The sequence below is a fragment of the Hyperolius riggenbachi genome, chromosome 5 (assembly GCF_040937935.1).
Source record: "Hyperolius riggenbachi isolate aHypRig1 chromosome 5, aHypRig1.pri, whole genome shotgun sequence".
NCBI lineage: Eukaryota > Metazoa > Chordata > Amphibia > Anura > Hyperoliidae > Hyperolius > Hyperolius riggenbachi.
In genome coordinates, this window is record NC_090650.1 from 195,037,139 (window position 1) to 195,053,956 (window position 16,818).

Sequence of the window (16,818 nt, forward strand, 5' to 3'; positions counted from 1 at the left end):
GTGCAAAATAAATATACTGTCAGACTGTCTGGACGAAACGCGTAGGGTGGAGCTACGTCCAGCGCGTCTGACGTCACTGCTTGTGCAAAGGAACCGGTGTATACGAACTAACGGAGGTAGCGTGGGAGTGAGGCCTGGGCAGTCAGAGACAGCGAGAGGGATGCGGTACGCCGTATGCCCTCGTCTTGGTGCCAGGACAGACCCCGCTGCTAGGATTTATGTATTGTATTGAAAGTATTGACTCAGGGGATTGAATAATTATGCACACCCCACTTTGCAGTTATTTATTTGTAAAAAAACGTTTGGAATCATGTATGATTTTCGTTCCACTTCTCACGTGTACACCACTTTGTATTGGTCTTTCACCTGGAATTCCAATAAAATGGATTCATGTTTGTGGCAGTAATATGACAAAATGTGGAAAAATTCAAGGGGGCTGAATACTTTTGCAAACCACTATATATATATATATATATATATATATATATATATATATATATATATATATATATATATATATATATATATATATATATATACACAGGGAGTGCAGAATTGTTAGGAATAATTGTTAGGAATAATTTTATTATTGAACAACAACCATGTTCTCAATGAACCCAAAAAACTCATTAATATCAAAGCTAAATATTTTTGAAAGTAGTTTTTAGTTTGTTTTTAGTTTTAGCTATTTTAGGGGGATATCTGTGTGTGCAGGTGACTATTACTGTGCATAATTATTAGGCAACTTAACAAAAAAACAAATATATACCCATTTCAATTATTTATTTTTACCAGTGAAACCAATATAACATCTCAACATTCACAAATATACATTTCTGACATTCAAAAACAAAACAAAACAAAATCGGTGACCAATATAGACACCTTTCTTTGCAAGGACGCTCAAAAGCCTACCATCCATGGATTCTGTCAGTGTTTTGATCTGTTCACCATCAACATTGCATGCAGCAGCAACCACAGCCTCCCAGACACTGTTCAGAGAGGTGTACGGTTTTCCCTCCTTGTAAATCTCACATTTTATGATGGACCACAGGTTCTCAATGGGGTTCAGATCTGGTGAACAAGGAGGCCATGTCATTAGTTTTTCTTCTTTTATACCCTTTCTTGCCAGCCCTGCTGTGGAGTACTTGGACGCGTGTGATGGAGCATTGTCCTGCATGAAAATCATGTTTTTCTTGAAGGATGCAGACTTCTTCCTGTACCACTGCTTGAAGAAGGTGTCTTCCAGAAACTGGCAGTAGGACTGGGAGTTGAGCTTGACTCCATCCTCAACCCGAAAAGGCCCCACAAGCTCATCTTTGATGATACCAGCCCAAACCAGTACTCCACCTCCACCTTGCTGGCGTCTGAGTCGGACTGGAGCTCTCTGCCCTTTACCAATCCAGCCACGGGCCCATCCATCTGGCCCATCAAGACTCACTCTCATTTCATCAGTCCATAAAACCTTAGAAAAATCAGTCTTGAGATATTTCTTGGCCCAGTCTTGACGTTTCAGCTTGTGTGTCTTGTTCAGTGGTGGTCGTCTTTCAGCCTTTCTTACCTTGGCCATGTCTCTGAGTATTGCACACCTTGTGCTTTTGGGCACTCTAGTGATGTTGCAGCTCTGAAATATGGCCAAACTGGTGGCAAGTGGCATCTTGGCAGCTGCACGCTTGACTTTCCTCAGTTCAGGGGCAGTTATTTTGCGCCTTTGTTTTTCCACACGGTTCTTGCGACCCTGTTGACTATTTTGAATGACACACTTGATTGTTCAAAGATCACGCTTCAGAAGGTTTGCCATTTTAAGAGTGCTGCATCCCTCTGCAAGATATCTCACTTTTTTTTGACTTTTCTGAGCCTGTCGAGTCCTTCTTTTGACCCATTTTGCCAAAGGAAAGGAAGTTGCCTAATAATTATGCACACCTGATATAGGGTGTTGATGTCATTAGACCACACCCCTTCTCATTACAGAGATGCACATCACCTAATATGCTTAATTGGTAGTAGGCTTTCGAGCCTATACAGCTTGGAGTAAGACAACATGCATGAAGAGGTTGATGTGGTCAAAAATACTCATTTGCCTAATAATTCTGCACTCCCTGTATATAAATATATATATATATATATATATATATAATATATATATATATATATATACATATATATATATATATATATATACATATATATATATATATACACATATATACACTGTATGTATGTATATATATATATATATATATATATATATATATATATATATATATGATGCAAAAGTTTGGGCATCCTTGTTAATTGTCATGATTTATCTGTATAAATCGTTGCTTGTTATGATAAAAAAAAATGTCAGTTAAAGGAAACCTAAACCGAAAAAAAAAAATGAGTTTCTCTTACCTGGGGCTTCTACCAGCCACATGCAGCCATCCTGTGCCCTCGCAGTCACTCATGGCTCTTCCGGTCCCCCGCTGCCAGCTAGTTTCGTTTTAGCCGACTGGGAGTCCACCGGCCACTATGCGTACCTTTTTACGCATTCTCCGCTGGTGCAGGAATCTATCGCGGACATTAACCTCCTTGCCGGTTTTCCCGACCTGAGCTCGGGGTAGAAAAAAGCAGCTGCTATCGGTGATCCCGAGCTCAGGTCGGGGTAGGCATTGCAGAGCTTTACCTTTAGTTGTGGAGACCAGCGCGCGATCTCGCTGCGCAGCGGGACTCCAGCCTCTCTCCCCGGCAGTGTGGGGTCTTTCCCTGGCCGCCGGGATCCCCCATGTCCCCGCTATTCTTCCGGGGACCCGGCAGCCAGTTGGAGCAGCGCAGCCGTGGTGGTGGCAGCAGAGCGGTGGTGGCAGCGCGACGTCATCGGGGGCGGGGCTAACATTGAAACCGAACTTCTCTATATTAGAGAAATAGAGAGAAGTTCGTTTATATGTATATTAGCGCCATCTTGTGGGCAAAGAGAAAACTGCAGCCCAGGAGCCCAGGAAGGTAATTTTTTTTTTATTCTGCTGCAGATCTCCCTGCCAGAATGATTTTTTTCAGGTTTTAGGGTCTGAAAGAGTGAAAAAAAATTGCACCGCTTTTAGACCCTAAAATCTGGAAAGAATCAGACCGTCAAGGAGGTTAACAAATACATTTTACGCGTTATGGGTGCAATGCGTAAAATGTTATGCATTGCACCCGTAACGCGTACAAATGTATGTGTTAATGTCCGCGATAGCTTTCTGCACCAGCGGGAATGCGTAAAAAGTAAGCATGGCGGCCGGCCGACTCCCAGTCGGCAAAAACAAAACTAGCTGGCAGCGGGGGACCAGAAGAGCCATGAGTGACTGCGAGGGCACAGCATGGCTACATGGGGCTGGTAGAACTTTTTTTTCGGTTTAGGTTTCCTTTAAATATATCATATAGGAGACACACACAAAGTGATATTTGAGAAGTGAAATGAAGTTTTTTGGATTTACAGAAAGTGAGCAATAATTGTTTAAATAAAATTAGGCAGGTGCATACATTTGGGCATTTTGTCATTTTATTTATTCCTAAACCTTTAGAACTAATTATTGGAACTCAAATTGGCTTTGTAAGCTCAGTGACTCCGGACCTACATACACAGGTGATTCCAATTGTAAGAAAGAGTATTTAAGCGGGTCACTTGTAAGTTTCCCTCCTCTTTTAATTTTCTCTGAAGAGTAGCAACATGGGGGTCTCAAACAAATCTCAAATGACCTGGAGACAAAGATTGTTCACCATGATGGTTTAGGCGGGGAAGGATACAGAAAGCTGTCTCAGAGATTTCAGCTGTCTGTTTCCACAGTTAGGAACATTTTGAGTAAATGGAAGACAACAGGCTCAGTTCAAGTTAAGGCTCGAAGTGACAGACCAAGAAAAATCTCGGATAAACAGAAGTGACGAATGGTGAGAACAGTCAGAGTCAATTGCTGCAGATGGAGTCACTGTGCATCGTTCAACCATTCGGCGCACTTTACACAAGTAGATGCTATATGCGAGAGTGATGCAGAGGAAGCCTTTTCTCCGCCTACAGCACAAACAGAGCCACTTGAGGTATGCTAAAGCACCTTTGGACAAGCCAGCTTCATTTTGGAATAAGGTGCTGTGGACTGATGAAACTAAAGTTGAGTTAATTGGGCATATCAAGGGGCATTATGCATGGAGGAAAAAGAACACAGCATTCCAAGAAAAACACCTGCTGCCTACAGTAAAATATAGTGGTGGTTCCATCATGCTGTGGGGCTGTGTGGCCAGTGCAAGGACTGGGAATCTTGTCAAAGTTGAGGGACGCATGGATTCCACTCAGTATCAGAAGATTCTGGAGACCAATGTCCAGGAATCAGTGACAAAGCTGAAGCTGTGCCGGGGCTGGATCTTTCAACAAGACAATGACCCTAAACACTGCTCAAAATCCACTAAGGCATTCATGCAGAGGAACAATTTATGCACCTGCCTGATTTTGTTTAAACAATTATTGCACACTTTCTGTAAATCCAATAAACTTAATTTCACTTCTCAAATATCACTGTGTGTCTCTCCTATATGATATATTTAACTGACATTTTTTTTCATAGCAACAAACGATTTATAGAGGAAAATCATGAAGATTAACAAGGTTGCCCAAATTTTCGCATCCCAAAGTATATAATTAAACTAGAGAGTGGGTTTAATGATAGTCGTTCCTTGAAATTCTTGGTTCCAGAACATATTCATTTAAACAAATAGGTGGTATAGACTACTTGGCTGTGAGGGTTATTTCACTATGTGCCACTCACATGCCTTCTCACTCTCAGACATACTTTCTGTTGTCCCTGAGGTTTTGGGAGTGCCACCTAGACCATGGAGCTGGCTGCTGTATTTGCATTGAGGCGTATGACCTGACGTACAGTGTATTGGCACAAGCTGACGAGGGAAAACTTTTTTTTACATATTAACAGATATTTCAGAATTGGATTAAAGTACATTCATTTATGTTCATATGCAAAGCGTTCTTTCGGATATAAATGACAACTGTTCAAGCAACCCATGACGTTTAATAAAAAAAATATTGAAAGCTTACCCAGGTAAAGCCAATGCAACCAATAGCTCCGCACAGCATATCCGCAAGCATAGCTGGGTATGAACTGCCGGTGGGAAAGTATGCAAAAAAATAAGGATTGTGCCAGTGAGTTACCTAAAGAGAAGAAAAATATCTTAGAATACAGAATGTATGCAACATTTATGGCAAATCATATTATATCACACATACTCATTTTAAATTTGATGCTAGCAAAATTCTAGTGCATAATCTAATGACTAATTGAGTAAATCTAATCTAATGACTAAAATACAAATTAAGTGAATGGACAACTGAATAGGAACATCATTATGTATAAAAAGAGCAACTCAGAGCAGTTGTGTCTCTCAAAACTGCGTGAAACACAGAATGGGCAGTGCAACTATTTAGGAATAATGTTTCTCAACACAAACTGCAAAAAAATGGGGGGGTTCATCATCTACAACTTATAATATAATTAAAATTATCTTATATAATATAATTTTGAAAATCTGGAGTATTATCTGTACTCAAAAGACAAGGTCAAAAAACAATATTGGATGGCCATGATCTTCAGGTTGCTTAGGCAGGACTTTCACACACACACAAAAAAAAAACCTCCAAAAATACAAACTGCAATAGGCTGACAATTTTAGTAAAATTATATTTTACTGGATAAATCCCTGCTTTGTTAGGTCACATCTGCATGTGTGTCAGTGCAGCAAAATGAGCTAAGCTCCTTTACCATCATATATAAACATGATTGAGAAACACCATGGGCCTGATCCAATACACTTGTATTCCTAGGTGATATTTTCACATTATAAATGAAATGCTTTTTAAAAGCCATCAGCAAACAAGAAACTACTCAGAAAAATGTTAGCAGTACATTTCCATCATGTTTTGGTACTTGTTCAATTGCAGAGTGCAAAAGTTATTTTAAACAGAACGTGAAAAATTATCTACAAAGATAAATCTTACAGAAACAGTGAATTCGATCAGGCCCATTATCTTCTCTGAGCATGTGCTCAGATAAGATGAAGTGAGGTAAAGTGCAAACTGTCCTGTGGTCTGAGAGATCAACTCTTGAAATATTTTTGAAAATCATGGACATGATAACCTCTGGGCTAACAAGTAGGACTTCCAAGCTTATTATAACAGTTTACTTCAAACACAGAATCCATGACAACATGGTTGTGCATTAGTGCACATGGCATTGGTAATTTGCAAATCTGGAAAGACAACAGTGAAGCCCCGTTTACACTTAGGGCCCTTTTACACTTAATCAGTTGCTCTCAGTTAAAACTGAAAGAAACTGATTTTCAAAGTAATGCCCATGTTTCCCTATGGCACCTTTCACACTTAACGTGTTTTAACTGAAATCTTCTTCCCAATGCACTGCTATGGAAAAAACGCGTACCAACGCACACTAACGCATACCAACTGATTAAGTGTAAATGGGCCCTTAATCAGTTGGTATGCGTTAGTGCGTGTTGGTACGCGTTTTTTCCATAGCAGTGCATTGGAAAAGAGATTTCAGTTAAAACGCGTTAAGTGTGAAAGATGCCATAGGAAAACATGGGCATTACTTTGAAAATCAGTTTTCTTTCCATTTTAACTGAGAGCAACTGATTAAGTGTAAAAGGGCCCTGATGCTGAACAATATATAAAGATTTTGGAGCAACATATGCTTCCATGCAGTGAATGCATTCTCCAGGGATGGCCTGGCTTATTTCAGCAAGACAGTGTCAAAATGCATTCTGCATCTACTACAGCAGTATATCTATGTAGTACCCAGTGAAGATATTTGGTGCTTTTTGAATTAAAATGTTTGGGAAAGAAGACCGTAATCTATTAAGCAACTGAAATCCTATATGATGCAAGTATTCGACTACATTTCATTTTCAGAACTAAAGCAACTGGGTATCTCAGCTCCCAGTTTCAAACATAAATAATATTTCTTAGTTTAAAGAGAACCCATGACCAAGAATTGAACTTCATCCCAATCAGTAGCTGATACACTCTTTTACATGAGAGATCTATTCCTTTTCACAAACGGATCATCAGGGGGCATTGTATGGCTGATATTGTGATGAAACCCCTCCCACTGGAAACTGTGAGGACCATGGTCCTGGCAGTTTCCTGTCTGTGAACCTCGTTGCATTGTGGGTAATAGCTGTTTATAGCTGTTTCCATCTGCCAAAAAAGCAAGCAGCAGCTACTTCCACTGACGCCACCTTGCCAGCAGTAAAAATGTCACCATGTGATAAATGTCCGAATGTAAATCCGGGAGAGGAAAGCTTTTAAAATGGGCAAACACTGACTAAATCATACATAATTATTGTAAAAATGCAGCACTTTTTGAATTACTTTTTTTTATCACATTATCTTCACTGGAGTGAAAATAGTGCGGACTTTTGGTGGTTATTTACCCAAAAGTCCGCCGGCTTCCATGCATCACACATCTCCCATTGCAAGACTCACTACCGTGCACTTCCTCCTTTCGGCTTGAAGGAGGAAGTGTGTGGTAGTGAATTGTGGAACGCGTCCCATTAAACTCGTGCAAGACGTGTGATACATAGAAGCCGGCGGACATTTGCATAATTAACCCACTGTCTCCCATTGGACAGATATCTGTAAGATAAGGCTTAATTAATGTATTTGTTGTGTAATTAATTAACACAGTAATTACTAACCCCAGGCATCACCACTCTCTCAACATCTTTCATAATCACTTCATATGTCTCTCCTTCCTCTGGAGCTGAATCAGGGATCAGAGGTCGTAAATATCCAGGTTCCACACTCGGAAAGACCTGCCTTGATTCAATCTGCTCCATGTAGTCAGCAATGTAGTCCACCATATCCCTTCCTCTTTTCCTGAATTCTGCAGAGTTCATGTTGGTGAGTTCAATAAGTAGCCTTCAAGACAAAACAAAAGCATTAAAAAGTTAGTTTTGATGGTAATATTTTTCTTTAAAAACATGCATGAAGTTTATTCTATGTATTTAGTTGCAGTTATACAAATGATGGTATATTTAGCACTGTTGCTAGGGGCAGGGGAGTGGGTGGTCAGCAGAGTGCTCCCAGTCTCATGACAAGGTGCTATCATGTGCCCTGCAATGCCTGCCTTGCTGCAATAAAACTTAGGTGCCATTACAGAGTCTTTTGTTGTGATTGAGCAAATACAATGAGAATGCGATTATTTGCAAATATCATAACTCATTACTTAGAGTGAGCACAAGGTGGAAATAAATTGATGAGAAACAATTGTGTTTATCCTCCTACTCCTAAAAAATGATTTTTTTTATATCCCATAGTTTATTTTACATAGTTATTTGGGTTGAAAAAAGACATACGCCCATTGAGTTCAACATTTACAAAGTTGAATGAATGTTTTGTTGCCTCTGTTCAGTGGCAGCCTATTAAGTGTCCCAGAGTAAAAATACATGAACTATTGACCTTTTACTAGCTCCTTCTGTGCTCAGAAGTTGTATTCTGCCAGAAAAACTTTTATGGCTGTACTTTGCGTATCAGTGATATTTAACGCAGCAAAATGTCTGTCACACAGTCTTATCACATCTTCACAAGCCATTTGGCCAGTTCTATCAGGACTTTTACCAGCAAGTATCAGGGATGATATAATATGTTCCTGAAATGTCAGGTACGAGTCCCTGTTGCTGGCCTTTTTAGATATGACATACAAATTGTAAAATGCCATTTGGAGGAGAGATATGCCAACCTTTTTATATCAGCATTTCGTATTTCTTTTGACCAAGTACGGGGAGAGTAACCAGCGCATGCGCATGAACAGCGCATGACGTCATGGGACCTCGGCATCCATTCACTACTGTTTGCCCACAGTGCGACGCTATGGTCGCACTTCCCACTGGGCAACTACGTCACGGATGCGACGTTAAGGTCGTATCCCTCCCATATGCATGTAGCTTATCATGCGACCCCGATTTCTGGCGGGAACTCGCTCTCCCGACCCACTTGTCAATTGATCCAGGGGCAGGATTTGAACACCATTTAATCCACCATACTTCAACGCCCGGCACAGAGGCTCCAAGTGTTACCCGGACCTAATACTGGTAAGGATCTTTATTTTATCACACCACTGTTACTCTGCTTATGTTATACTATACCTGTCTCTCTGTTTCCTCATTTCTGGTGCCCTCAATCCTGCCCTTACCAAATGCACTATCCCACTCTGGTCCTTCCTCTATTCATTACCGCACTGATCATACCTTAATACCTGCCCACCACCTGCGCTAGAATTACTCCACCCACCTGCCACATTATAAACCAATCCCCCCCCTCCCCCCCTTTTTTCCAGGTACACTGCATACCACTTTAGCGCTCACCCTAATATATGTATACACCCGTTGGTCTATACCTCCATATACGTAGACCAGCCTTTCTCAACCTTTCTACTATAGAGGAACCCTGCAAATAACTTTTGGATCTCAAGGAACCCCTGCAAACAATTTTTTAGTATCGAGGAACCCCTGCATTTATTTTTCAGGAGGCATGGTCTTTAAAAGTATGTGTGGCTGTTTATTTTGGCTGTTTATTTCACTACCCCATTACCCTGCCACTCATTATACCGTCTCCTGTTGCCCCATCTTAGTGCTTCTTGTTACAGTATCCCCTATTATAGTGTGCTCTATTATACTTCCCCCACGATGGGGGAAAATGCCAAGGAACCCCTGCAAAGTACTCAAGGAACCCTGGGGTTCCAGGGAACCCTGGTTGAGAAAGCCTGACGTAGACCATATAATATCCACTATCACTGCTATATCACTTATGTGACCACACATTCATACTACATAAGTATACTCAAATTGATTTGCAATGTATATGGTTCAGATGTACACCCATGTTTGCCTTTGTCCCCAGTTGTATGCTCCTATATTCATTGCCTGAGGAAGCAGGTTTAAACCTGCGAAACGCGGTGCAGCCCACCTTTGGAGTATGCCAATAAATTATATTTTGTTTGAATAGACAGTTTCTAGTGTCTGCTTACAGGAGGCAAGTCCAGCACTGCCTTCCGAGCACTTTTAAACATTTTATTTATTGTTTTTATCCTGTTGGCGCCTTTGTTTCCTATACTAGCATATATTATCCACCCTTGGTGGAGGGGGATACCCCTTTTTTTCCTATCTACAGAGAGCGACTTCTTAATCCTGAGTGAGGACAGGACAATCTCCTCACCTGCGGACACAGTGATTGCCTTGGCGGTAACCCTGCTTTGTGAGTGTAACTATTGTACTCTTTTCATTGATCCACTTATTATAGTACTTACTACACTATATTGGGCTCTCGGTTTCCCTTTCTATATAAGTATGGGGAGAGCATTTGGTCAGACAAATCCACTGCCCCATGTGCTTGTCAACAACAGCAACTGGCTTCATGGTCTCTGCTTTTAGAGTCCTCAGTGACACGCTAGCTTCCTGTGTGCATTGAGGACAGTATGAAAACATTTTTTTTACCTTTTATATTTCACAAACTGATCACTGCTGAGCATACTGCACTACTTCCCCTTTTTAATTTTTTTGTGCACAACTTCCTGTGGTAATCCTTTCCTGTTGAGCCTCATGGTTAAAGCAGGTGGTTCTGGTGCCCGGCGCCGAAATCATGCGTCTCAGAGCAGAAATGTTATGCGGCATTTGTGGCGCGTAAGAGTGATTCTGGGCTCCAGCGAACACCGGACCTCGAATTAAACCTTCCTCCGAGTTGCGACGACTCAGAGGGGGAATAATATTTAACGCCGCCGGGGTGTTTAGTGGCAGCAGGAAGAGCTGTCAATCGTCTCGCTCTGCACCCAACTCACCAACGGCGTACTAACACATACGCCTCATGGTATTACGGGCTACAGTTTGTAGACAATTATTACATCAATGTGCAAGTTACTTTTTTGGGCACTCAAACAAATGGTACCCTTTATTTAGTAAGGGATTTATGAGGTTTGTGACAATTTTTCCAGTGGTGACCATATATGCTGGGCACTCCTCAGGCTGTAGCAGGCTTTCCTTCCCTTCACATATGTAAAAGGAGTATGTGTAACCTGTTCTGCTTTTACATAATTTGTATAATTTGACCCCATACCTGGCTTGTTTACTGAGGACATACGGCTTTATCCCCAGCCTGCCATCAAATGGCATGAGGTACAAGTTGATTACAATATACTGCCCACTGAATGTTATTTTCAGGTGACATATAAGTGGCCTTACAATACAAAATAGTTTGAAGTGAATTCAAAAACAAGCTGATATTATGTACCATGTAAACAAATGAGGACCAAAACAACTGATTCCATAATGCAAAAAAGAATATAATTTATTTAAACTAGTAGAATGACAAACATTTAAAAATGCATGGGATGGCCGCCTCGCTTCAAACATCACAGACACACCACATACAGGTGCACCGCACAGATAACCCTAAGGTGAGGGGTGAATAGATAAGATAGTAAGCTTGAATAGCTGCACAAGTCTGCACAGTCAAGAAACTTGCTGAACTCTGCTGAATGATTCCATAAATAGAACTCCTTATGCATAGCCACAGCATGAGATTATTAGTAATAGCATAGTGTCACAGGTCATGAAGCAAAAGCCATCAAGCATTGTAAGCAGCATAATCAACCTTGCCACACATCACATAGCCACTCCCGGGCAGCGAGCTGAGTCAGCGTGGATCCAGCCTACAACATCCCTGTGCCACGCTGTGGTGGTGTAGCGGCGTAGCGGCCCATGGGGCATACATTTGAAATCGGCGCCGGGAGACTTGGGCGCAGGATACAGCGGGTATATGGCTGATCCTGCTACTGCATAAGTTCCTGGCAGCGTTAAATACTATGCCATGGTTTGTAGGGAATGATATAATTTGGCTTCCAGCTATTGCTGGAGGCTGAATTATTGTGTTTTAAAAGCAACTTCAGCTCCGTCTTCAGACGGCGCTGATGTTACTCACTGAGCGCCGCTACAGCTGTAATTCCTATTACAGTCTATGGTGGCGCTGGCTGCGCTCAAATCTTCCAGTGCTGAAAAGCACTGCTCCACCCATGGGGGAGAGCATGCAAACTATAAGTGGCCTTACTTTAACCACCTCTGCACCAGTAGTCTCTGGCCTCTTAGGGACCAGAGCCTGCTGGTGCCAAAGAACGGTCACTCCCGACAAATTGCCACACATACCCGCCACTCCCCCATCACCGTGGGTCCCTCTCTCTGCTGTCGCTATGATGGCAGAGCTGTGTGAGTTGGTCAGGAGCCACTTTCTTTGGCTCCTGACCCTGTCCATCAATGTAAGCCAATGGGATTGGCTCACAATGATGACAGGGTCAGGAGCCAATGAAATTGGCTCCTGACCGGCTCACACAGCTCTGGGCGAGTGATCTACGGCAGGGAGAGAGCAGCGCACTCGGAGGGAGCGTGTGGTGGGATGATTGAAATCTACACCCTGCCAGAGCTAAGGGTCAAAACAGGCCATAGATTTCAATTATCAAGGTCCAGAAGCGGTTAAAACTTTAAAATCTGTGACATTTGTTGGCACCCATTTACTGGTGTAAGTGGATAAAGGACAGGCATACAAGTTGGTCTGTTCCACGATAAACTGGAGAAACTTAGGGACAAAAAGCTTAAAGGAGTCATCAGGGGGTTTTAAGAACAAGAGTAAGTGCTACTTACCCGAGGCTTCATCCAGCTCCAAGCTCCCAGCATGTCCCTCGCTGCAGCTCCGCGGTGAACTGTTCGCCTGTGAAGCTTCCCGGTCCCCGGCGATGACGTCAGGCCGACCTGGAGGCCGGCCTGTACGAGCGGCGCTGTCAATCACCGCCACGTGGACCGGAGCGTACTGCGCAAACACAGAACTACTGCGCCTGCGCAGTACGTTCCGGTCCATGTGGCGGTGATTGACAGCGCCGCTCGTGCAGGCGCAGTACAGGCTGACCTTCAGGTTGGCCTGACTTCATCGCCGGGGATCAGGAAGCTTCACAGTTGAACGGCTCACCGCGGAGCTGCATCGAGGGACATGCTGGGAGTTGGGGCTGGACAAAGCCCCGGGTAAGTATCACGTATTGTTCTTAAAACCCACTGATGACTCCTTTAAAAAAAATCAAGCTATGTGATTTTAGACATGGAAGTGGCAGCTTCTGTCTTGTCGGTAGCCTGTCAGTATATAGTAAACATCACTGATTGTTGTAATTATAATTATATAATTTATAATTATAATTGACTCTAAATTGTAATTTGGAGGTAAAAGCTCCATTGGGTCTTAATGAGGAGATTGATTTAAACTGGCATCCCACGCTGGTCTGTTGCGGAGATTCCCCTCGCTCTTTGAAAAAGCGTTGTGACGTCCGTGATACCGGTGGAGCAGTCCACCGAGGGCTCCAGTCTCCTCCATACCCTCTGCCTCCTGCACTTCTGCCCGGCTAAGTATACCTCCTGCACACTGTCCCTATTGTTGCCTCACCAACTATGCACGCTATATAACTTTAGCTTAATCATGGAAAACTGATTCTATATACACATTGTATTGACCTATGCAGTACTTGGTTTATTATTCATATTGAATGTTATTGTTATCTACTTTCTCTGGAGGTTCTGAACCCGGGTTCACAGCTGGTGGGTGCTCTGCAGTGAACACCCCAGTTATTATATTGACTATTCTTGATTAAAATATTCAGATGTAGTGCTTTGATTCTAATACTATACAGATGCATGTTTATATGACTAATATCATGACATAGGGTATGACTAGTTTTTAATTGTTTTTACTTCACTTTGGAATGATTTATCCCTAATAAAATTGTGATAAATGTTTGCAATAATCCTAGTGTGGTGCTGCTTCTATGAGTTTTACTCTTCTTTATCATATAGTATATGAGCTCTAGTACACACTGTAGTACAGGCTTTCTCAACCAGGGTTCCCTGGAACCCCAGGGTTCCTTGAGTACTTTGCAGGGGTTCCTTGGCATTTTACCCCATCGTGGGGGAAGTATAATAGAGCACACTATAATAGGGGATACTGTAACAAGAAGCACTAAATTGGGGCAACAGGAGACGGTATAATGAGTGGCAGTGTAATGGGGTAGTGAAATAAACAGCCAAAATAAACAGCCACACATACTTTTAAAGACCATGCCTCCTGAAAAATAAATGCAGGGGTTCCTCGAGACCAAAAAACTGTTTGCAGGGGTTCCTTGAGATCCAAAAGTTATTTGCAGTGTTCCTCCATAGTAGAAAGGTTGAGAAAGGCTGCTTTAGTATGAGTGCAGGGATTCTGCTCTAATAAACAATGTTTTTGGTTGTTTTCTATGTGCTTTTGATTTATTTTACACCACTTACACCAGTTTATACAATGCTGTAACATGTAACAACAAAATTAAGTAATAAAAAAGCAGTAATGTACATTTTGTTCATGGAGGAAATTTTGTTTGTGTTTATGAACAATTGTAAATCGAGTCATTTGTAACTTTGGGAACTGCCTGTATAGAAAGTGGAAGGACTGAATAGTATCTGCCCGTCTTGAAAGGAAAACAAAACCTTACCTTTCTGCAGATCACATTCACAGGAAAGACTTTAATTCTACTACCAGTGACAGTTTCTGTACAGCAAGTAAGTAAAGTGACCTTTGAAGTCTCAGATAGACTTTGCTTTTACTTGGCTCACATACTTTCATTATTGTATCCAACATGATGCAAGTTTGTGTGCTTTATAAAGGTATTTACATTGCTATTTGTGGAAGCAAAGCCAGTCAAATTTTAGAAGAAAAGAATGGGTACAGGTTTAGGTTATGCTCTTGTCATCTCTCTCCACAGTTATACCATGAAGGGAAATTGACGAACACTAAAGAAGACTGCTGTACCAACCTTTTTTGATCATGAAGAAATAGGGTTACATATTATTTTGGCGCCGCTCAGTTTGGCGCAGGGAGAGCCGAATGACGGCTTTCCCCACTGCCGCTAAACTTAGAGGCGGTGTTAAATACTATTCCCCCTCCGAGTTGTCGCAACTGCCAGAGCTCCAAATTACCGCTACGCGGGGCACGCATCATAGCTTTGCTGCTATGACGGCGCCCAGATTCGGCGCTCGGCTCTCAGACCCGCACGCCGAAATGAACTGATCCGAAGAAATAGAAGCACCAGTAAAAGGCACAGCATGGAGTAGAAGATTTGCTGATTACAACTGCAATTCCAACCACCAGTTTTAAGCTGTGCTCAATTTTACATCATGTAGTAATGCACAGGAGTGGAGAGAGGGAGACACTACAGTACATATACATGTGAGCATGGCCCAACTGAGGTTGTGGGAAGGAACTTAGTATGGTTAAATAAAAAATTGCCTGCTTTTTACACTTTGTACCAGATAATTACATGCCCCCAAAAGGACAAAGACATCCCTCACCTATCAATATATTGTCAAACTGGTGTTTTAAAGACAAAATTAGCCAGACTGGTCCATACAAAAAAGGCAGGCAGACCACAGGCTATGGTCAACAAAGGAAGAAAAAAAAACCAGGAGGTTCCCAACCACACAGCACCACCCCCAAACATATCTGGCCCCTGACGAAGCAGGAAGACCCGTAAAAAAAGCTGTCAGGCCGCCCTGTCACTCCCTAATTGCTGTAGCTGATCTTTTGGATCACTTTGTGCTACATTTTCTCTTTAATTTAAGTTCATGTTAGTGCATTTGTTGTTGCACAGCAGAGTTGGTCTACGGTTGGTATATCAGTGCATCAGGGCCGGTTCAAGCCACAATGGGGCCCAATGGCAAAAACGTACCTGGGGCCCCCTCTTCCAGCATATTCACCCCCGGGCACCTGAACCAGCTGCCTTGCACCCCCCCCCCCCCCCCCCATATCTCCCCCTTCAACTATACTGTGTTCCCCCCAGAGTCCCTGCAGTGTTTTTGTCAGAATAGCAATTTGCCTATCCTGGCGAGCTGCTCTATTCATGCTCCCTGTCATCATCCCTGCTGACTGCCTCTTCTCCACAACTCTGTGCTTGTTATTGCGTAATGATTCGTCACAGAGAAGAGACGGAGAGCGGAGACAGGGAGCTTAAATGGAGCAGTGCCCTGGGATAGGCGAGTTGATATTATGACAAATTGGTGCATGGGGCACAAGTCGGGAAGACCTGGGGGCCATTTGCCTCTATGGTAGCGCCGGCCCTGCAGTGCAATACCACATAATGTTTCTTAGGAATGGCAGATATGCATACCTTGTATGCTTCGCAATATTCATTTAACCCCAAGTACACAACACAATGTAATTTCCCCCTTTGGTCCTAATCCAATTCACTTTTTCTCCTAGGTATCTCTTAGGAGATAATTTTTGTCTTCTGCTTAAAATAACTTTTGAGTTTGCAATTGAAAAAGTATTGTCGGGGTGGGGATGGGGTGGTGAGCTTACCATGATGGCATAGAGACGTGCTTTCCCGGAGCTCCCCACTCACTGAACTAAAAACCAGGCTGAGACTGCACTTTTCCTGCTAACTTACCCTAGAAATATGTCCGGAGATACTAAAAGGAGGACCAACAACTCCAGAGCCCAGAAAGGAGGCAGTCTCTTACAGCACTCGGTCACAAAGTTTATGAACGCTCGCTCTCCGCCTGCACAACCCAAGATGGCAGACAACCCTTCAGCAAGAAGCGCCAAAACCAAGGATGGCACTGCGGAAGCTACCTCTCGTTCCTTAAATGAGATATGGGATTACCTCCATAGCCTCCCAACCAAAAATGACCTTAGGGCTCGATTACCCCTTGGGCGTTTTCGTTTTTTTA

The 16,818-nt window shown here is 42.5% G+C and overlaps 1 protein-coding gene across 2 annotated transcripts in view; it reads right to left on the reverse strand.

The window, feature by feature from the left end:
* Positions 1-16,818, reverse strand: part of DDC (dopa decarboxylase) — a 203,312-nt gene that overhangs the window by 170,043 nt on the left and 16,451 nt on the right. The window contains exons 1-3 of one of the 2 annotated variants that reach the window (XM_068234546.1): positions 14,586-14,667; positions 7,732-7,954; positions 5,060-5,173 (exon numbers count right to left, since the gene is read on the reverse strand). In XM_068234546.1, the coding sequence (XP_068090647.1) occupies positions 5,060-5,173; positions 7,732-7,932 (315 nt within the window). In that variant the 5' untranslated portion in view covers positions 7,933-7,954; positions 14,586-14,667. Of the gene's footprint in view, positions 1-5,059; positions 5,174-7,731; positions 7,955-14,585; positions 14,668-16,818 lie in introns of those variants that run through there. The other variant, XM_068234545.1, reaches the window with a different exon arrangement.